The 22,477-nt window shown below is 39.3% G+C and overlaps 3 protein-coding genes across 12 annotated transcripts in view; 2 read left to right on the forward strand and 1 right to left on the reverse strand.

Annotated features, from left to right (window-relative positions):
• LOC127796811 (villin-1) overlaps nucleotides 1–7,735 on the forward strand; it is a 29,102-nt gene extending 21,367 nt beyond the window's left edge. For all 8 annotated transcript variants that reach the window (XM_052329213.1, XM_052329232.1, XM_052329214.1 and 5 more), the window contains 5 exons: nucleotides 4,084–4,209; nucleotides 5,056–5,118; nucleotides 5,946–6,165; nucleotides 6,884–7,023; nucleotides 7,385–7,735. In XM_052329213.1, the coding sequence (XP_052185173.1) occupies nucleotides 4,084–4,209; nucleotides 5,056–5,118; nucleotides 5,946–6,165; nucleotides 6,884–7,023; nucleotides 7,385–7,498 (663 nt within the window). In that variant the 3' untranslated portion in view covers nucleotides 7,499–7,735. The remainder of the gene's footprint in view (nucleotides 1–4,083; nucleotides 4,210–5,055; nucleotides 5,119–5,945; nucleotides 6,166–6,883; nucleotides 7,024–7,384) is intronic.
• A 1,516-nt stretch (nucleotides 7,736–9,251) lies between these two features.
• On the forward strand, nucleotides 9,252–16,964 carry LOC127788397 (uncharacterized). The gene is made up of 5 exons (XM_052316625.1): nucleotides 9,252–10,484; nucleotides 11,910–12,086; nucleotides 12,947–13,266; nucleotides 13,448–13,485; nucleotides 15,326–16,964. Exons 1-5 carry the CDS (start codon nucleotides 9,377–9,379, stop codon nucleotides 16,866–16,868), a joined length of 3,186 nt encoding a protein of 1,061 aa, XP_052172585.1. The 5' UTR covers nucleotides 9,252–9,376; the 3' UTR covers nucleotides 16,869–16,964.
• Nucleotides 16,965–17,169: 205 nt separating this feature from the next.
• On the reverse strand, nucleotides 17,170–20,634 carry LOC127796884 (E3 ubiquitin-protein ligase AIRP2-like). 3 transcript variants are annotated; one of them, XM_052329303.1, is made up of 6 exons: nucleotides 20,332–20,634; nucleotides 18,961–19,111; nucleotides 18,708–18,774; nucleotides 18,338–18,575; nucleotides 18,151–18,220; nucleotides 17,381–17,521 (listed from the first exon to the last, which is right to left on the reverse strand). In XM_052329303.1, the coding sequence occupies exons 1-5, from the start codon at nucleotides 20,400–20,402 to the stop codon at nucleotides 18,193–18,195; spliced, it is 555 nt and encodes a 184-aa protein (XP_052185263.1). In that variant the 5' UTR covers nucleotides 20,403–20,634; the 3' UTR covers nucleotides 17,381–17,521; nucleotides 18,151–18,192. The 3 variants fall into 3 exon arrangements, with proteins under 3 accessions (XP_052185249.1, XP_052185258.1, XP_052185263.1); XM_052329289.1 differs by lacking the exon at nucleotides 18,151–18,220 and having other exon boundaries at nucleotides 17,170–17,521; nucleotides 20,332–20,631; XM_052329298.1 differs by lacking the exon at nucleotides 18,151–18,220 and having other exon boundaries at nucleotides 17,170–17,521; nucleotides 20,326–20,450.
• Between the last annotated feature and the right edge of the window lie 1,843 nt (nucleotides 20,635–22,477).

The following is a 22,477-nucleotide window of genomic DNA, read 5'->3' on the forward strand; positions in this document are numbered from 1 at the left end:
ACTAGGTTGTGTGCAATGCTAATAGCTGATTTATTGTTACAGTATTCTCATAGGTGTTGTCCAATTGATCTTAAGGTAATCTAGTAGTATCTTAAGCTATAGTAACTCAGATCCCTAGGGCTCTTGACTTGAATTCTATTTCAGCACTTGACCGAGCCACAATATTTTGCTTCTTACTTCTTCAAGTCACAAGATTACCTCCTAGGAAGGTACAATTTGAAAGTGCAATATCCCTTCACAGTAGAGTCTCATAGGTGTTGTCCAATTGATCTTAAGGTCATCTAGTAGTATCTTAAGACATAGTAACTCACAGATCCCTAGGGCTATTAACCTGAATTCTATTTCAGCACTTGACCGAGCCACAACATTTTGCTTCTTATTTCTCCAAGTCACAAGATTACCTCCTAGGAAGGTGCAATACCTTGATGTAAACCTTCTATCCACCATGGACCCTACATAATCAACATCTGTATAGGCTTCAAGAGATATTGCTTCTCCTCTTTTGAATAGTATACCTTTTTTGGGAGTCCCCTTCAAGTAATGCAAGATCCTATGTATAGCTTTTAGGTGAGTCTCCTTAGAGATGTGCATGAATTGACTGAGCACACTCACTGCATAAGCAATGTCTAGCCGAATATGTGCTAGGTAAATGAGCCTCTTTACTAGTCTTAGATAGGATCCTTTGTCTACCACACCATCCACTGGGACCTCTCCTAACCAGTGATTAGGCTCAATTGGTGTGTTAATAGCCTTGCTTCCTAACATCCTTGTTCCTATTAATAGATCAAGTATGTATTTCTGTTGGGAGATAAAAATTCCCTCCTTAGAATGAGCCACCTCTATTCCCAAGAAATACATCAATTTGCCCAGTTCTTTGATTTCAAACTCTCTGACTAGACATCCTCGCAATGTTTCCATGCTTTCTATATCATTACCGATTACAATAATGTAGTCCACACTAGTAATGCTGTCACTCCCCCTGTAGCTGAGTGATGGAAAAACAAGGTATAATCACCTTAACTTTGTTTGTATCCCATACCAAGCGTAACCTTTGTAAAGTGGCCAAACCATGCTTTTGGGGATTGTTTGACTCCATACAGAGCCTTTTTAACTTGCACACCACATTCACCTTAGTCTTTAGCCCAAATCTTCTTGGCAATTCCATGTAAATTTCTTCATCTAGGTCACTGTGTAAGAAAGTATTCTTGACATCAAACTATTGCAATGGCCGACTTAAATTAGAAGCTAAGGACAATAGCACCCTTATTGCATTCAGTTTTGCAATTGGAGCAAAAGTATCTAGATAGTCTACCCCATAAGTCTGTGTATATCTTTTAGCCACCAACCTTGCTTTGTACCTGTTTAAGGATCCATCTGACCTGTAATTTATAGTAAATACCCACTTACACCCGATCGGATGTTTCCCTTTTAGTAAACTGACCAATTCCTAGGTTTGATTCTTCTCTAGAGCTACCATCTATATCTCCATGGCATTCTTCCAATTTTCATTACCTATTTCTTCAAAAACGGTCTTTGGAATAGGGATTGTGTTCAAACTAGTGAGATAGGCTTTATGTCTAGGAGACAGTTTTGAATAAGTCATGAATAAATGTAGTGGGTGTTTTGTACAGGTCCTTGTTCCCTTTCTAAGGGCAATAGGAAGGTCAAGATCACTAGTATTAGGTGGATTATGGTCACTCGAATCACACTCAGTAGCAGGTATAATAAATGATGTCTTAGGTTTAATAGGAGAAATACTTGGAGAAATGTCAGGAGTAGGAGCAGGACTTGGATCAGATGTTGTGACCTACACAGGTGGAGGAACTAGTGCTTTTCTCCTTGAGTATACCTATAGTGGACAGGAAGTAAGTGGTAGAGTCTTCCCTTGTATCGTACCTGGTGAGTCCTTTGAGGGAGAAGAAAGTAGAGAAGAAGAAGATAGGTCAAGGAGGAACAAATCCCTATTCCTATCTTTTGGTACCACAGGCTCCCCTTGAGGATAAGGCTGAGCAAAGTAAGAGGTATCCTTGACAAAGGTAACATTAGCTGAAATAAAGAACTTCTTGGTAGGAGGGTGATAACACTTGTAGCTTTTTTGAGTGGAGGAATACCCAATAAAAACACACTTGATGATACGAGGATCAATTTTGCCTCTATTAGGAGTATGAACATGGACAAAAGTGAGACAACCAAACACTTTGGGTGTGAGACAGTTTGCATGGAATCTAGGAAAGGCCTTTGTGAGAAGTTCTTGTGAGGGCTAGAGAGCAGGTACCTATCTTAGGTTTCTTTTCCAACGATCCCAACAGATTCCTTAGCTTTTCAATCTCTTCCCGGTTGAGTTCCATTGCATCTATCTGATCTAGAACTTTTCTTTCAGTAGGTTGATGGCCATTGGCCACAAAGACTTGTCCTTGGGTCTTTGGTTGTCCGCCTTTGGGTGGCTTACTATGGAGTTTCCAGCACTTCTCTATGGTATGCTAGGGCTTCTTGCACCACAGTGAGTCCCTGTTGGTCATCTTGGACGAGTTTGACACCTTCTTTTACTTTCTAGATTCCTCATTCTGACTAGAATCCTTTAAGGTTATGAGAGCTGAGCTATTTGTAGGAGAAGCCATCAAGCATTACTCCTCTTCGTCCTTCCTTCGCACGCACAATAGAGATTGCCTCATTTAGAGAGGGCAGATCCTTCTTATCAAGGATTTGTACTGTTATTGCATCAAACTCCATGTTTAGGCCTGCAAGAAAGTCATAAGTTCTTTCTTTTTCAACAAACCTCTTTTGTATAGCCGCATCTTCATTGCATTTCATGTGAATGCACCGGTAGCAGTCTAACTAGAGTTGGTGGCTGTTACTTTGGTCCTAATCTCATAGATCTGAGCAACATCATGCACTTTGAAGTAGGTGAGCTTCACAACATCCCAAATCTCCTTGGTAGTCTTTAGAAACATAACTGTGTCACTAATCTCTAACAGCATGGAATTCCAAAGCCAGGACATGACTAAAGATTCCTTTTTATCCTAGGCTGCATAAATAGGATCCCTTTCTTTTGGCCCGGTTCCAAGTAGGTGACTTAGCTTCCCTTTACCCTTCAAAAATGTCCGGATCAACTAAGACCACTTCAAGTAATTCATTCCGTTTAACCTGTAGGCTGCCTGGATGTTTTGTAGCTCTCCTCCTGAGATTACGCCACTACTTCCAACAAAAGGGGCCTCTGTTGTGCTACTGGAATCAGTTGAATCCATCATGGTGTTGTGGGATTTTGGTAGCTATGTAATAAGATTGAATATCGATAAAGGCCACAACAGTCGGAAACCACAAAGATCGGTGATCGACTCTTTATGGCTCTAATACCATGCCAAAAGTGGCTAAAAAAGATATTCAATCTTATTACCCTTGTAGGGTTTGGATGAATATATATATATACAAGATGTTCTACCACAATAGGCAGCTTTCAAATCTAGATTCGGCAGTTTCCTAATTTAGACTTGGAAATATATACATTCTAGGATACAACTAGAACATATAATCAAGACAATCTTCTAGAAGATGTAGCACAAAAATATAGAAAGCAAGATCAAGCATATCAAGTCCAAAATATGGACAAGGAATCTCGGGTAGTTTCTAACAAAACATGGTGCCCACCTAAGAAAAAAGGTAGACCATTTGTCCCTGATACCTGCTGAAGGCTGGAATGGTATCCAACCCAAACCATGTAGTAGGAGCCAATGTTGTAAGGGAATTATAAAATATTATATAAATATATAAATGTGAACTCCATATTTTCAGTAGAAAATTATTAATTAATGGTGATCATGGAAGCACCCCCTATCCCCTAACATTCAGTGTCTTCTTTGTTATATTTTGCATAGTTCTAAATCCAGAATAATTGAATTCACGCAACCTACATGCGTATATAGAAATTGATGCTGGATTATGCCATGTTTAGAGTGAAAATACAAACACCTATTCCTAGATGAAGGGTCTGTAAATATCTTCTATCTTTTCTATCTGATGGTTTTGGTTTTAGATGCCTTTTGTTTTTCCTGATGTCCTCATTATGCTTTTCCTTGAAAGTGACAGAAGTTCCTGGAGATGGACATCCTGGTTGAAGGCCTTACCTTGGAGATACCCATATATGTTGTTACAGAAGGCTATGAACCACCATTCTTTACTCGATTCTTTGAATGGGATCCCTCAAAGGCCAATGTAAGTGAATAGATTCTTCATTTGAATGAAATCACTAAGCTCCTGTTTCAGCTCTATTGTTATATCCATTATTGCAGGATTCCCATATTATGTAAAACATAGTTATCCCAAAATTCATTTTAGATTTATGAAGCATTTGCTCCAGTCATGCATGTCATGTGCTTGTTTCAACGACAGTATAAACTTAGAAGTTCTGAGTTTTATGAAAATTTGAATGTAGCAAAAACTGAGAAAATTGATTAAAAACAATCAATCTGGTAAGTGATAATATGGCTATGTTGACACTTCTGATAAAATATATCCCAACACGTCTAGTTGCACATACATTACAAATATGCTAATTAGAAGAATTTGCTGCAACACATATACATAAGGTTCCAAGAGTGAGCCTTGGTAGCAACATTAAGGTTGCTTCTTTGTAACTGGAAGGTTATGGGTTTGAGAATCATCTCTTTGCAAGAGAGCAAGGGGAAAGCTATGTATGAAATGACCCTTCCTCAATCCTGCCAAAGCAGGAGCCTCATGCACTGGGAATGCCCTTTTACCATACATAAAGTTTCCATTGGGTGTAAAAGGCTTTATCTTATTTAATTACATTGCTTAACTAAATAAATAAGTATTAGTACAGTTTAAAACTTAGCATTGTCCCTGTGAACTTGACCATGAGATGAATATGAAATTTACATAAAATACCGTCTGTGTCCTGGCAGCTTAGAGATGGAAAAATATGTGACACGTGATATAAAGTTTCTTCAGAAATTATCCAAAAAAGAAAAGTCCTTGTCTTGTGTCATACAATTTAGCGTCACTAATGAAATTGTTCTGACTTAAATTTTATGCTTGTAGATGCTTGGCAATTCCTTTGAGCGAAAGCTTGCTATTTTGAAGGGACAAGCGCAGAAAATAGAAGTAAGTGTGCCACAATAATGTTTGGTACATATGTCCAACTTTATTATGTTCTGTTTGTATGATGTTTATATGGGCATTAGTTGGACAAGAACCATCCTTGATTCCCTGTTTTTTGTGGTTAATGGAGAATTTTCCACCAATATCTGTTCTTTTGCACAGTTCCTAGTATATAGACTGCTTGTTGGGTTTGGATCGCATTACACACAAAAATCAAGAGAAAAGATGACATAAAATTTAGCATGGTTTGGTTTTAACATACCTACATCCACGATCCCACAATAATGGGGGATAAATTCACTCACTCAATCAAGATGTAGTTTTTAAACAGAAAAATTACAAACCCTCTCACAACACAATTTTTTAACAGACAAAACTAGAAACCCCTTTTTTAACAGTCAAAACTGTAAACCCACAAAATTCTCACGAATCCAAATGATTGGTCACTCTCTCATGATACTGATTATTGAGTCGTGGCACTCACCCTAGACACACAACTCTAATAACTTAGCTGCATCCTCTCTCAGATTACTGAGGTGTGGCCATCCAAAACCTATGGTAAGAGGTCTAATTACAGGTGACTACCCCTACAGGTTTTCCTATTCTGATCTTTTGAACAGGTTGCCCATATATACCTAGATTTGGTTTTGCTTTTCCTAGAAAACCTAATCCCATCTGGTTTGGGATTAGAGGAGCTATCCAACACTTGTGTCACTTTTAAGTGTTTGTCCTTTGTTGGTAGTTTAGGCTTTGGAAGACTTTTCCCCTAATAAGGCAATGCCACTACATTCGTTTATGTTTACTTCACTGAATCAACTTTTTTTATGCAGGCACCTTTACGCAGTGCATGGAAAGCATACTCTATTGATACTAACCCAGACAGTGTGAGAAGCCAGTCTGTTGGCCCCAATGAACGGGCTAGAAGTTCATCACCCGCATCCAGCATTTTAGGCTCAAGCTCTAAGTCTTCAGATTATCGTCGATTTTCTAGCCCACCTGCCATTACCAAAAAGCTTTTTTCTGGATATTCTTCTGACCTTGTTGAAGCTGGTAATGAATAATCCCTGTAGCTGTAAAGAAGAAACTTGGATCTCCCCCCCCCCCCCCAACACACACACTCACACAAAACCTTAAGACATCTGGTTGATGTGAAATTAATAAGCACTGATCTGTGCATACTATCTTTCCATTGCAATACTAAAGGGATCAATATGTTAGGACCTGATTTACAGATCATATTTAGGAATATGGAGAGAAAAACAAAGTCATTCATTGAATGTCAGGGGTGACCATGTAAAAAAACAAAGTTATTCATTGAATGTCAGGGGTGACCATGTAAAAAAACAAAGTTATTCATTGAATGTCAGGGGTGGCCATGTAATGGTATCTATTGGCATCTTGGCTAATTTTTTTAACCATATTATTTTTTAAATGAGACTTAAATAATAGTGATAAATGATCTTGAGGCCCAGAGAGTTCTCGGTAAAGTTACATAAAGGGAATCCCATGCATACAAGGCAAGAACAATTAACTAGGTTTGGACTGCTGCTATTATGTTAAGTGAGGTAGGGGAATGGCTTGATCCTTTGCTAATATGACCCATTTCTCTCAGATTCTTTCCTTTTTGTCCGTTCATTCATTCTTTTTGTTATTAATTTCTTCAAGCTCGCACAAGCCTCTGTTTTTAGTTTTGCTAGGTCCAGCCTCTGGTTTCTTACTTGGGCACTCTAAATTCTCTTTCTCACTGATGGATCATTGGTATTTGCAGCGAATGGATTGAGTGCTCCTTCTGGAAACAAAGGTATGCAGCGGGTTCATCAACCTCAGGAATGCATAACCTATCCATATGAACGACTGAAAGTGGTGTCAAGTGATCCGGTAACAGGCATAGATGTGACCAAAAGAGAGGTAAGCCCTTTCATTTTCATCTCAATGAATTTGTTTTACTCGGGGTTTTAAACATCTCGATGTTTGTTTTGACTAATTCTAAAGTCTTGTTTAAGACAATTCTAAGAAATTTTGTTTTTTTTGGTCTGTGATTTGAAATAATTTATTCAAATACCGCTATTGACTTGGCCCACAACAATAACAAGGAAACCAATATCAATGCCTCATGGATACTAGCTAAACTTACCATATTATACAAATCTGGAGCCTCTTCTGAAATTGCTAGCTCTTCGATATTACTTCTGAAAACATTACACATAAATCAAAGCGTTTTAGATGCATTTACTCAAGGTGGCGATGTTTTGTGGTGGCTATTATCTAGGCATACTTGTCGGATGAAGAGTTCCAGGAGACATTTAAAATGACAAGAGGAGCTTTCTATGATCTTCCCAGATGGAGACAGAACAAGCTTAAGATGTCTGTTCATCTCTTCTAGGGTGCGACAACTAAACGGTTCAAGCTGTCGACTAATCTGGTTTACTACTGACTGTTCACCAATGCTTGGGACTGAATCTGGCCTGTGGAATGCTCTGTTATCATGCCTCTGCTTCTTATTGTAAGCTTGACTTGCTTTCTTATTCTTGATCAGGGTTATGTGCTGGGTGAAGGAACACTTGGTTGAGTGCTTATTTGGCGGAATTTATTTAACATCTACCATAGTTGCCGAGTTTCATTCATCTTTTTTGTTTTGTTGAGTGAATCCATCTCTCTTGAAAAAGAAATTACATATTAAAAAAACCAACAGAGCAATCAGTCTAGGGATAACAGGTTATAGGGATCTTCATTGAAATTAAGATTTTAATACTCTCTGAGTTGACATATAATTTTTTGTGGGTTTATGATTAGTAGTTTTCATTGATAATAATAAAAAATAGCAAAAACAAGCAATAAAATTTCAGCCTACCAAATCACAGTCCAAAAGGATTAGGTCCACATCATCTACAACCACAAATGGACCAGAGCAGTGGTGCAATATATATAATTGTCCTTATTGTCATTATTGCGTTTAGGGTTTATTTCACCTAAAACCCTTATAGTCTCGTATATTAGCATCAAGGTCTGAACAATATGGAAATAAATAGACTTGCTCTAGAAATACTTAAAAATCTGAAAAAGCTTACCCCTTTCACTATTTCTTATTTTAATTTACTGTTTTTTTAAAAATAATGTTAGCAACTCAAATCTCAAATAACTTTACATATTATTCCATACAACTTCAAAAACTCAAATATCAAACATTATCGAAAATCTCAAGGGCTCAATCACTGATAGTGTTTTACATAAATTTAGAACTCAAATCTCAAAAGAAAGAAAAAAGAAACTCCTATACTCAGATTTATTTATTTTTATAACATTTTTTCCACCCTTTTCTTTAGCTTCTTCCTTAACCTTTGTGGGTCTGAGTGTTAGTTCCATATGCTATATGGGTTCATCTTCAAAAGCCATTAAAGTTTAGGTGTAAATTGTAAATAGCAGATATTTCAGGGAGGCTGAAATGAGATTAACCTATTGTCTAATAATTAATCCTCAAACGAATTCATGTGGTGCAGTCAGTATCTTAGGATTTGGACAAAAATCTCATTTTCACCAGAATCCGACAGTTACTTAATCGGCTTTTGCACAAATTTGAGAAGACTGGGCAATTAACTTATTAAAATATTATTTAAACACTTACTTATAATATTTTTAATAATATTTATGTTATATATTTATTTTAACAAAAATGTTATACCCACGTATAAATATCACAAACTAACATAGCATCACCAAAATTTATAATAATTGTATTCTCAGTTTGTGAAGATTGTTTATAAGAGTTGTTGGTGGATATAATATTTTATTTATTTTAATATAAAATAAAACACAACATATTAATATTATACAAATATCACAAATAAATGTCAAAAATAGCATTTATGACTAAACTTATTCCATTTGCTGAACTTAAAAACTGAAAATAAAAATTGTTTTAGCCAAATCGCAGCTGCATAAATCTTAGAATATATTGGCAAGCAGTGATTCAATTAAACTATCCGTTATTGCAGTCCCGTTAGTTAAGCACTGGAAATAAAAGTAGTTTTACCCAATGCGCCACGTGTCAGTATCAGAGGGCTTGCTTGGAGTCCACTTTATTGCACAGTCTTACTCCTCATTATTATATTATTATTATTATTACATCCAAATTCCCAAATTTATTTTCCTGGCATCAATGGAATCACATTCTGATCTTTCTGCTTTCATACAATAAACTTGAGTCTACGAAGTTACTACTGAACCCGGAAGCAACTCCGTCTGCAATTGTTAGTGTTTCTTTATGGCTCGCCGGCGGACCCTTCTCGCCGCCGTCTTCTTCTTCCTCTACCTCTTGGCGTCGTCTAATTCTCTTGATTTTCCGAAACCAAGACCCAAACACAAGATCAAGGGACCCATTAAAACAATCGTGGTTCTGATCATGGAGAACCGGTCGTTCGATCACATCCTGGGTTGGTTGAAGAGGGCTCGGCCGGATATCGATGGTCTGACTGGAAAAGAGTCGAACCGGGTGAACGCCTCCGATCCCAGTTCGCCGGAAGTTTTCGTCTCGGACGACGCCGTGTTCGTAGACTCGGACCCGGGCCACTCCATCCAGGCGATCCTGGAGCAGATATTCGGGTCGAGTGACACGTCGGCGGACCCGGCCCCGATGAGCGGCTTCGTCCAGCAAGCGAACCGGATGGGGGTCGATGGCATGGCCAAGAATGTGATGAGCGGGTTCAAACCGGCCCGTGTGCCGGTCTACACCGAACTAGCGGACCAGTTCGCGGTGTTCGACCGGTGGTTCGCTTCCGTGCCGGCGTCGACTCAGCCCAACCGGTTCTACGTCCACTCGGCGACGTCGCACGGCGCGTCCAGCAACGTGCGGAAGGACCTCATCCACGGGTTCCCCCAGAAAACCATCTTCGATTCGCTGGACGAGAATGGCCTTAGCTTCGGGATTTATTACCAAAACATCCCCGCCACTCTCTTCTTCAAGAGTCTCCGCAAGCTCAAGCACTTGTCCAAGTTTCACAACTACAAACTGAAGTTCAAATCGCATGCGAAGAGGGGCAAGCTTCCGAACTACGTGGTGGTGGAGCAGCGGTACTTCGACGTGAAGCTTTTTCCGGCGAACGACGACCACCCGGCGCACGACGTGGCGATTGGGCAGAGGTTCGTGAAGGAGGTGTACGAGATTCTGAGGTCCAGCCCGCAATGGAAAGAGATGGCTCTGCTGATCACGTATGACGAGCATGGAGGGTTCTACGATCACGTTCCAACTCCTGTATCCGGCGTGCCTAACCCGGATGGGATCATCGGTCCCGAGCCGTTCTGCTTCAGGTTCAATAGGCTCGGCGTTCGAGTGCCGACATTCTTGGTCTCTCCTTGGATTGATAAAGGCACCGGTAATTTTTCTTTCAATATGTTTGATTTACTGGTTTGTTTTGTTCTCATTGACATCTTATTGTCGTTATATTACAAGCCTTAATCCACTAGTTTTCCCCATAATTTATGTGATTGGGAGAACTCCTTAGGCCCTTAACACTAAAGAGTGTGATAACTGCCCTGTAAATTGTAGTTATTTGAGAGTGATTTTATTGAGAAGACAATAACAATCTATAAATGGAGCAGTGAAGGAACTCCAGAAAGGAAAAATAGTCACTGTTGTTCAAAATTGACCACAATGAGGTCATATTGGATATTGCTGCCCAATTTTACCAACGGCCTGGTTATTTTCCAAAGTTCCATGATTCTTGACTGTGTGCCATATCACCTCTTGTTATTTTTTTTCAGCTTGAAATCTTGATTCTTGTCATGCCTTTAAGTATGTTGGAGAAGCCTCATGGTTCTAGGAGAAACAGTAGCAAGAGCTGACAAGTAGGAGCTGACTAGATAGGAGGACTGATAGAGACAAAGGAGGGTAGAAGGTTTGTGAGATGTAGAGCATGGTATTGCAAAGCTCTTGGCTAAAGACAATCTTAAAAGAGCAAAAAGGGCCCCTTTTTAATGGAAAGAGCATGAAAAATCCCTAAACTCGAACTCTTAAATGGAAATTCACATCACATATGTGCAACTGTGATTGGGAACAAAGCCAAGTCTTGAAGATTGAGCTCATCTTGAGGTTAGGTGGTTCAGCTTCATATGTCAACAAAATGGATAATGGCTTTCCTCTTTCAGGAGGTGCCAGTAGAATCATTGTACTTGTAGCAGTCAGGCAGTTGCTCCAAGTACTGCAGATGGTATAATCACCTTCAGTAAGCCAGTAAGCGTTGTCAATGCAGGTCCTATCAGAGGGTGCCTGTGAGCTGAGCTGCAGTCTAGGTCTCTAAGAGAACGTCTCATAAATGCAATTGTTGGAATGTGTTTGTATGGCGCAATTTTCTCAACTGAGAGATAATGTAGGGGGTAGAATATAGAGCTAGTCCCACTGAGAGTTGTATACTTGTGCCTTGTTCTGCTCAAACAGGAAGATTTTGGGCTCAGGTGGAGGTTTGCTAGCTGAGCCAAGAATGCTTGAGCCAAATGTGGGCTCAAGGAGAATGGATGCAATGTGCCCTTTCCTGCTCGGCTATCATGTTGAAGGTCCATGTTTCAGTTTCTTGACTCATGGAATCCATACCTTATGAAGGACTGGTAGGTTTTGGTAATTGAGGAGTTTCCAGAGTTCCCCTTTATAGTTCATTCTGTACAATTTCTATACAAGAATGTCTTAGGTGCAATCATGGTTCAACTAGTACAGTTCTCAGATATTTCCTATTAAATTCTCTGGGTTGTACTTTCTGTTGTGATTTTGAGTAATTTTTGTTTCTAAGATTGATTATTCGGTGCAGTAATCCATGAGCCAGCTGGGCCAACTCCATATTCACGGTTTGAACACTCTTCTGTCCCTGCAACTGTTAAGAAGCTTTTCAATCTAAACTCGAACTTCCTGACCAAAAGGGATGCATGGGCTGGAACCTTTGAGAATTACTTGTACCTTCGTGATACTCCACGTGATGATTGCCCAGGTTTGCACCATAGCCTTTATAACTAGATCTGACTTTCTATGCTACTCATGGACAAGCTTGATAAAATTGCCATTTATAGTTGACTACAGAGAGCTCCATAACTAGAAAAGAAAGGCTATGATATCTTTCATATTGAATCTGTGTACTTGCACTCGGCACACAAGCTTTCTCCATTTCACTGAGTGGTGGCCCTTTCTATCAGTATGATTATGCATTTAGGATGGAGATATAAAATATGCTGATTTTATAACATAAAAAATGGCTTCTTGTTCTGCCAGCAACTAGTTTTATTATCAGAGCACTTATTGTTGAAATTTTGATACCAGTATTGAGAACCAATGACCATCTCTTATCCAACCACCAAATACATCGATATTTCTAATACTGGAGTCGCACATGATGTTGGAAGCACATCTCTAATAGGCCTTACAGTATCCTTTTACAGCACCCTCGACGCCCATGCCCGTGTGTGCTTCCCATCTTGAATAGGATTCAGAATTCCTTGATTGGTAACCGTATTAATTTGTCAACTCCCCTCCAGTGCGGTCCCAATTTATGTTTGCACCCAAATGTTTTTTGAACATGTTTTGAGTTCTGAAAGTTGGAAGTTTCATGGTTCCTCCAATTTTCTGAATAAATCTGGATACCCTGGATTTTCAGGATGTCTTTAAAACTGATTTTCCTTGTACAAAGTCTCAAGTGGGGCCAGCTAGTGATATACGTTTGGGTCGCTCCTTAGAACTGCAGAATTGAACACAATGTTTGTATCCGAGTTTGTCTCTTACTTTCGTTTTGGTTCAAGTAGGTGATATAGTTTTGCCTTGAACTCAATGAATCCACAAAATTTGTTTGGCGTGCAGAAAAGCTCCCAGAAGTTAAGACATCACTAAGGCCATGGGGCCCTAAGGAAGATTCCAAACTCTCAGAGTTCCAAGTTGAGCTGATCCAGCTTGCATCGCAGCTGGTTGGGGACTATATTCTCAATTCCTACCCCGATATGGGCAAAAGCATGACCGTGGGTGAAGCTAATCGTTATGCTGAGAATTCAGTTGAGAGGTTCCTGGAAGCTGGGAGGGCTGCTTTGAAAGCTGGGGCAAATGAATCTGCTATCGTGACTATGAGGCCGTCTCTCAGCAGCAGAACTTCAGGGGACGCAGATATCAGCCTCGCGAAAACCTATTGATCCCTCTTCAGTTATGGAATACGTATCTAATAGTCCAGGTGCTGCATGTAAATATAAGTCTACCTCAACTTCTTATTACCGGAAGAATCCACATAAACCACTTCATTTTAATGTAATTTAGTGTATGTGAACGTGCTGTACTGAACCTGGTCTTTTGTGTAATTACTTCCAACTTCAGAACTTGATGGACCCAATACCCCTTAAATGTGCTGTAAGGTTTGTGAGTTTAATTGCTCAGGATTCCAAATCTATGCAAATCAAATGAAGAATGGTTTTGTGAGCCGAAACAGAAATCTATTGAGATTTGAGTCACTGATACCTTATCGCTATGAAATTGAGGTGATGGAATTCAAGTGGTGAGCTTTGGAAAGGTAGTGATGAAATGGACTTGTATGTTGAAATTCTTATGTTAGTGCTCGTCAACGAGGTCTTTGTGACCCAAGCGGCCTTCTTTCCTTCAAAGTAGATGGTAAGACTACTTCGGGGCTTTTTTGAAAAGGCTCTCTAATACTTAAGTTGATGAATTACAAACTATTAAAAAAGTGCTCGTAGTAGAATGATTAGTCTAGGTCCTTTATCTCATCGATTTGGTTTTTTATATTGAGTTATCTTCAAAATGTGTAGTGATGGGTGTTGTTAAAAGTTTTTCTGTGGTGATCACTTGTAGGGGGAAGATGCAAATCTCATAGTTAGCCTCCAAATTGTAGGAGCTGAGATTCAGATCCCATTGAGGGAGAATCAGATTAGCTTATCATTGCTTTGAATGCTGGTGGAAGGAAGTTTTGATTGCACGTGGAATATACGTACCTTGAGATAAGTGGCCGCACAATTAGGGATATAAAATCTTATAGTTTTTTATGTGATTTTCTTTTCATTTTAAGTAAATTGTTAATTAGATTGTCCAGATCTATTTGTCATCAGTGATCTCTCCCCCCCCCCCCCCCCCCCCCCCCTATTTAAAGGGGTTGTTGTGACCACAAGCAAAAGTGCAAAGGTTAAGGTGCTAGCTCATGATTGACTTCCATAATTAATCAGTTATTCGACGGTTTGATTATACTTAAAATTTTAGAAATAACTGTTGGATGAGCGAGGTAGTAGCATGAGATAGTGAATGCGTGACAATTTGAATCTACACTTGTTAGAGAGCTAGTAAAATTCTCTTCCGTTAGGTTGAGAGGTTGGGAAAAACAACATTTGTTCTGCATGGTGTACTATGAAGTGAGGCAGATGACCAATTATTAATATATAGTAATTGTTAAAATCAGTATTTAAATAATGTTCGACATCCATTTCATATATACGGTAAGATTATCATACATTAAAATAAGACAAAATAATATTATTCGTCTATCAGTTGATTGTAGCTGATAAATTATTTGTTCCAAAATAAGGAGAAGAAATTGGGTTATCGGCACTGGACATGAATTTCCTGAACAATATTGGAAAAGAGACTTCAATTTCATGAACCAATACAAAGTATATGATCTTATTCTCAAATTTACGTAATTACATCATTTTCAATAAAAACAAAAATGCTTTCTTCCTAGAATATTTCAACAAACGGTTACACCAAAATCATACGACTGTGGTGCTTCTGTGAATTGAATTATTATGATGTATGTCTTACTTCTTAATGCCACTAGAATAAATATAACAACAGCCTGCTTGTCTCTACAAAATGAGATCCCAAATTTTACTCTCTCGGGCTATCCAAGCCGAATATATATATATATAACTCCATTTTCTGATTTTTTTTTTTAAAAATGAATTTCTAACTACTACCAATTTCAAGTTTGGAAGGTCACGGTACAGATACTCGCAATCAATACAGAAATCGTTATACACTGATAGACTAGAATTATGTAACTAACCCATATAATAATAAGATAATAACTAGCTAGAGATATTATCATTGTTGCATATATATATATATATTTCAGATCCATGCGCCCAAATATCCAACTCTCAGAAGTCCTGAACTTGGTCACTAAAGGCCCCAGCTTGCAGCTCTATCTACTCAATTGTTTTAATTCACTGAATTAGAATGCACCGCCAGTCAACTACACCAATACGAACCAGTGGCATGCAGTGGGGCCTCAATTCACGGTTACCTACCATTCAACTTTCAACCAATATATCAACCATCTTCTTTCTTCCTTCGCCAATCATCTCCATTCCTAATCTCTCTCTCTCTCTCTCTCGTCAGTCACACTGCAATGGATGTTTCGTGGGAAGACAGCGTTACGGCTTCAATCAACACCATATACCTTCTCTTCTCTGCCTACTTAGTCTTCGTCATGCAGCTCGGCTTCGCCATGCTATGCGCCGGTTCTGTGCGAGCCAAGAACGCCATGAACATAATGCTCACCAACGTCGTCGACGCCGTTGTCGGCAGCATCTCTTACTACCTCTTTGGCTTCGCCTTCGCCTTCGGTGACGGCTCCAGTTCAAACCCATTCATCGGCACTCAGTTCTTCGCTCTCAAAGACATCCCCAACAACTCCTACGACTACAGCTACTTCCTCTACCAATGGGCCTTTGCCATCGCCGTCGCCGGCATCACCAGCGGCTCCGTGGCCGAGCGGACCCAGTTCACGGCCTACCTCGTTTTCTCGTTTTTCCTAACTGGGTTCGTTTACCCGGTGGTGGCCCACTGGGTCTGGTCGTCGAGCGGGTGGCTCAGTCCGGATTCGAGTAGTTTGTTGTTTGGGTCCGGAGCCATAGACTTCGCCGGGAGTGGGGTGGTGCATTTGGTGGGTGCCATGGCTGGCCTTTGGGGCTCGGTAATAGAAGGCCCACGCGTGGGCCGGTTCGATGCGTTTGGCAATGCCGTGCCCATGAGAGGCCACAATGCCACTCTTGTTGTCCTAGGGACCTTCTTGTTGTGGTTCGGTTGGTTCGGGTTCAACCCCGGTTCGTTTGATAAAATTGTCGTGGCATACCCGAGCACGAGCCAAGGGAACTGGACCGGAGTAGGTCGGACGGCAGTCACGACCGCCCTAGCCGGTTCAACCTCCGGGATTGTGACCCTATTTGGGAGAAGGTTGCTAGTGGGGCACTGGGATGCATTGGATGTTTGTAATGGGGTGCTTGGTGGGTTTGTGGCAATCACATCGGGCTGCTCGGTGGTGGAACCCTGGGCCGCGATTATCTGTGGGTTTGTTGCAGCCTGGGTGCTAATTACCCTCAACATTGTTGCGCTGAAGCTGAGGTTTGATGACCCATTGGAAGCCACGCAATTGCATGGCGGGTGTGGAGCTTGGGGCTTGATTTTCACGGGCCTGTTTGCGAAAGAGGAATTTGTGGTTCAGGCCTATGACTCTGGCGAGACGGGAGTGGTGCGGCCGTATGGGCTGTTTCTGGGTGGGGGCTGGGGCCTGCTTGGAGCCCAAGTGGTTGAGGTGGTGGTGATTGTGTGCTGGGTTAGTTTGACGATGGGCCCACTGTTCTATACCCTCCACAAGCTCAGGATTTTGAGGATCTCGGCTGAAGAAGAAGTTGCAGGGCTTGACGTCTCTAGCCATGGAGGCTATGCTTACACAGCTCATCAAGAAGACACGCCTCGCTTTTACGCAGACTACATGCGCCTGCGGAACTAATCATGATTCTCTCTCTAGAAGTTCATTTCTTTCTTTTTTTTGTGGGTTTAAAGTTTCAATATTCATGGTGCATTAAGATGAAAATTCTTTTGTTAACTGTTCGATCATCAACATTATATCGCCCTCACAGCTAGAATTTTTGTGCGCATAACGGAGAGTGAAACGCACCATCTTACTGAACTGTATTATCATCACATTTCACGATCACGCAAATTGTAAATAAAGTTGAAAGAGAGAGGAACGGGGGGGAGCTCTGAGGAAGAAGTTAACGGGTAAAAATGAAACGTATTGAAACAATCCAGAGATCAACAGCATATTGACGCCCATGGATATAAAAGCCAAAAGACACAAGCCAGCAGGGATTTACAATTCAAGTTGCGCTAGTGTTGAAATTATATACAACTGGGTTTTAGCCAGTGAACTGATTCTGGATTTAGTAATACCTCAGGCGAGATTCATAGGAAACAAAAAACACAGGTTCTGGAACAACGAGAGGTAACTTTTCTATGTACATAAACAGCCTCCGTATGTTCTCTCTGGAGATTATGGATAAATCGGCAACTTCATTGTTGTCAGTACAGATCCAAAGGTCCCCTGAGTTCACCCGTTTGAGGCTATCCCGGCAGAAGGGGCATGACTGAGATCGACCGCGCCTGAAACAAACACCATAAAACACGTATAAGGTCCAGCTGAACAGTTACTGTTTTTATAAATTCACCGAGAAGGCTCTCATGTGTCAGTCAACACTGAAGAGTGAAGCCGCTTTCACAATGCATATTTGCTCTTAGAAGTTCTCTCCGTGCATGTTAAATTAAAAATGACGAGATATCAAGCTTTAATGGCCAACATGAATTAGCTTACCAATCATTTGTATCTCTTCTACAAGTTAAACTCAATAAAAGAGAAATTGCAAGTGGAAAAGTTAATTGACCTCGAAATAAAATCAAGATACCGACTGTGGTCCAACTAAATCAATCTATTGCCAATAGACTGCAACTAAGATGGTCCTTGATGCTTCAGATATGCCAGAATTCTACAGATTGAAACCCAAGACTTGTAATAGCCAATGGGACCAATTAAAGAATCGCAATGTCAGGCAGATTTCTCAACATTTCCGTTCTTAGACAACGAAGATAGAAATTCAGGGCTAAAATTTTATTGATTCAATGCTTATAAAACTCCTTCCAGAAAATTGAGTTAAAAAGAGCAAATACTCAGGAACACTGGACGTTGTACTTTATGTTCTTTATTTGTTGTTTTGTAGTTGGTGATAGAAAATGACCTGAAATGCCAATTCTCAAAACCTTCAACAGTATTTCAGAAATCATGTTACAGAAACTTGCTTCCAATAACTGCATTAAACAGGTAGAGTAGCTCTTGTTTTATATCAAACAGACAAGTATCCACATCTATATATATATATATATATATATATGTTTTATAGGACATAAACAACACAAGGAGCTTACCATTCCCGATAACACTTCATGCACAATGAATGGCTGCAATTAGGCAACACAACCTTGCTGTTCATTTCCATGCAGATCCCACATTCCTCTTCTCTCTCAATATCAGCTTCAGTGTACTTTCCCTTGTCTAAATTATCATCTTTTCTAGAGTACTTGAGTAAACATATCTCTTTCTGTTTTCTATCTTCCAAATCTGTTATCCCACTTTGAAGTTGCAATAAAGAAGGAAATATAATACCTGTTCATATACAGAGAATATTTAAGCACATGCTAATGTAAAGTTGAAGCTTACCTAGTTTCTGAATAACATAAATATCCAAAAAAAGCAAAAATCATCTTTGCACTGTGAAATTCACTTCTAAAATCTTACCATAAAATTCTTTGATGCTAGCTTTTCTTTCATAAACGGGCATAGTGGTTTCACCATCTGCATATGTCTGCATCAATCCATCATTGAGCCACAGCCCAACAAGAAACCAGTATTTTTATTAATGAAGAGAAGTGACTTTCAAATTAATCACACAACGAACAAATAAGAAAAGGTCAAGAAAGACACGGACGGGCTTCACCAGAAAGGGAAAAGACTAAATATAATGGTAAATGTGCAATGTAGTGATATTTACCACATAAATAAGGATACGGAGCAACCCAAGGGCCCCAGCAAGATGACAATCAGCCCATTGAACAAGAAATAGAAACAAGTTCGCAACTGGACTGTAAGACAATCTCATCTGAAGGCATGCTCCATCACGCTCCCTCGGATGGCCTAAAGCCCTGAAGTAGCAACACAGAATGAGTAAGGGGAAGGAACATTCAGGCTTAACTGTATCCAGAAAAGTTCATCTCAAAAGAATGATATACACGCTCCTAATCAATAGTTTTCAATTTCCTTTAGCCAATTATGCTACATGTGTATTTAAGAATTCATCCTGGCCCGCCACGGAACATACACAAACCAGATGGTTGAACATCATGCAAAAAAAAAAAAAAAAGAATAGCAAAATGATTATACAATAAACATATAAAAAAGGGACATCCCCAATGCACAAGGCTCTTCGCTTTGAAAAATATCTGTTCATTATTTCCCATTTTCTATTCCAATCAACAACATAAACAGCTATTAGCTTCAATCAATTGGTGTTGTTTTATTATCCTTATTTTTTGCTTTCTTTTACCTACAAATCCTAGTTCCAGAATTGATGTTCATCATCAAGTTGGACTTGTGATAAGGCTAAACATGCAGATGAACTCAACAGATAGGTACGTAAAGAGTTTATTCAAGTTGATGTCTTTGCTTTTCAGAGTTTCAGGCATTAGATAAAATTTTCTAACCAGACAATTTAACTTATTTTAAGAAGCAGCATATAATCAATATAACAAATTTCTGAACTACTGTTAGTTAGGACTTCGAAATTACTTAACACCTTTCAAAATTAAAAAGGTACATCTCAAAAGAAAAGATACCTAAAAATGCCAACCGAACAATGAGAAAGTAAATAAAACAAGGAAAAAAGGGGAAACAAAACGACGGCTCCAAACTTGGATCAAACACATCGTGCACAGCACAACAATTCTGATAAATCAGTTAAATCAATGGAAAGCAATGCACAAAAATTCCGATAAAATAAGCTAAGAGAAGGAAGACAAAATTGCCAATGCCTGGCCGACAATAGTCTGCATCACACCAAGACCCAGACAGAATCATCAATTTCATTGAATCTGTTCTATAGGCTCGTACCTCTGTGTCCTTGAGTTCTAAGGAGACGCCCCTGAATTGTGTATTTATAATTAATTATCTTCCACTGTTGTATAATTATGGGGCGAAATTCTAGCCCATGTAACTGAGTTATTAACTGGTTGTGAATAGAAATTGAGAAAATTTTGGGTCGTCATAGTTGGTATCAAAACGCAAAAGTCGATCAATCCACCACCAGAGAGAGAGGGGGGGGGGGGGGGGGGGGGGAGGAGAGAGAGAGAGAGAGAGAGAGAGTTACAGAGTGTTAGCGTGCTGAATATCTGCTTCGAGAGCTTTAAGAGAATCCTTGAATGACCTTTTCATCGCCATGATTTTCACGGAAAATAATTCCCATTCAACAACAGGAAGACAGAAATACAGGCCTCGAATATCTCCGCCTATATATGTATATATATATCTACAATAATTGTATATCGGTATATAAGAGCTGATCTCCTCGTCCGTCGCCGTTGATGAACTTCTTCTCTGAGTCGGAATGAGCCGCTCCAACTTCTTAAATGAAGACGGAAACTACTGGTAGTACTCTCCCTCTAAAGGACTTGCGTTTCCATTTTCTTTTGTAGTTTTATTTCGGCATTAATCATAATTCTTATCCGAAAGGGTCTATTATCCTCTGCGGCCGAGACTATCCTGCCACATCACCCCACCTCACCATGCTCTAATTCGCTGAAAATATTTACATGATTCATTAATTATTTTAAAAAATATTTACTCACATTGTATATTTAAGTCAAGATTAATGACATTATCACAAAACAAATTAATGAATTGGGATAAACGTGGCAAAAGGTATTGGCGGTCGCTAGGTGGCTTAATGTTGGGGAGCCGTAGCGGATAAAAGCCGATGAAATCAGATGGCGCTGCACCGCGGTTTTGACAAGAGAAGAGGCGGCCAGGCTGAGATCAGCATGTCAGCCTGAGCCACCTCTTACTGTTATCCTCTTTTTTTCTTTATTTAATTAATTAATTAGGATAAGTTGGGTGGGAAAGTTAAAAGGTATTTGGTCCAAAAGGTAAAATCGCTCATCCGAGTATCCTCACACTCGGTCCAATAGAATGTGGGAGGAGATTAATCATGGTGACCTAGTTAGACGCAGTGGCTAGATCCGAGTTCACCGCGCACAAGGAGCCCCCTCTCATTTTGGAGAGAGGTACCCCTACACTGCTGCTTACGAGACTCGATCATTGATCTTGGTCCAAGATTCACCACGGAAGGCACTTTGTGCCCCTCTTCTTGACCAACTGGACTGTTCACGTAGGCTAGTTAAAAGGTATTTGATGAAGGCTTTAGGTGGATGTATCACTGCGTATTTATTAAAAATTTTATTTTAATAAAAAACGTTTAAGTATAAAAAATATTTATGAAAGAGAATAAATAAGATACCCATACTTTGCTCTATCATGATATAGTTGTATATATATATAAAAAAATTTAACTTGATAAATTTATTAAATAATTTTAGTGTCCCTGTGCTTATGTATGAATATTATCCAATTTGAATAGATATTTGTGGTTTGGTCTTGCTGTAGTATGATTAATTAAAAATATTTATAAAGATAAATTTTGTTGGTTGCAAAATTGTTGTGTTTTATTTTTTTAACCATAATATATAAATAGGTTGACGATTTTTATATTGAACTGTATTTATTTTTTTACAGTTAAGAGTTATAAAATATCTTAAATATCCTTAATAACTATTTATTTTTATACATTTTATTAAGAAATATTTAAAATATTTCATAATTTTAAAAAACAAACGCAACCTAAAAATAATTTTATTTATATATAACAAATATTTAAAAAATTAAAATATTAATAAAATTTCATAACACCAAATTTAATATTTATAAAAAAATAAATATCTAACCATCTTTACTTGGAGCTCATCTAAGTTGATAGAAATGGAAATGAGAAATATTTCTGATATAAAATGAAAAAGAAAAAATGATATTTTTTTAAAATAGTAAATAATAGAAATGTGGGATAAAGTATAAAAAAATATAAATATTTTTTATAAATATAATTTTTAATATAAAAAATAATTCAAACATAATATATTTTCCTAAAAATAGATATACAGAATTCAATAAATCGCTACTTCCAAATAGAGGTGTCAAAAGGGCCGGGCGGCTCGCGGGCCGCCCGGCCCAGCCCGTGACGGGCCGGGCTTTGGCCCGGCCCGTTACTGTTCATACGGGCCGGGCCGAGCCCGGCCCTCATTGGGGGGCCGGGCTGGGCCAAAGAAATTGGGCCCACGGCCCGGCCCGGCCCGACCCGTGGCCCGTTGGGCCCTTATGGGCCGGGCCCATGAGGCCCTTATGGGCCAGTAAGGCCCTTACTCATTTTTTTTTTTAATTTTGTTATTCTTAGGTAATTATTGATA

Source organism: Diospyros lotus, chromosome 1 (genome assembly GCF_014633365.1).
Source record: "Diospyros lotus cultivar Yz01 chromosome 1, ASM1463336v1, whole genome shotgun sequence".
Lineage (NCBI taxonomy): Eukaryota > Viridiplantae > Streptophyta > Magnoliopsida > Ericales > Ebenaceae > Diospyros > Diospyros lotus.

Bases quoted from the DNA above. Each gene is read 5' to 3' on its own strand.
- LOC127788397 (XM_052316625.1), top strand. From the start codon at position 9,377: ATGGCTCGCCGGCGGACCCTTCTCGCCGCCGTCTTCTTCTTCCTCTAC. The intron at 13,267-13,447 runs TGATCCCTCTTC...TTCCAACTTCAG, and splicing joins TCAGCCTCGCGAAAACCTAT to AACTTGATGGACCCAATACC. The intron at 13,486-15,325 runs GTTTGTGAGTTT...ATGCACCGCCAG, and splicing joins CCCCTTAAATGTGCTGTAAG to TCAACTACACCAATACGAAC.
- LOC127796884 (XM_052329289.1), bottom strand. From the start codon at position 20,402: ATGGCGATGAAAAGGTCATTCAAGGATTCTCTTAAAGCTCTCGAAGCA. The intron at 18,775-18,960 runs GTAAATATCACT...GGATTGATGCAG, and splicing joins TCCGTATCCTTATTTATGTG to ACATATGCAGATGGTGAAAC. The intron at 18,576-18,707 runs GTAAGATTTTAG...GTATATGAACAG, and splicing joins TAGCATCAAAGAATTTTATG to GTATTATATTTCCTTCTTTA.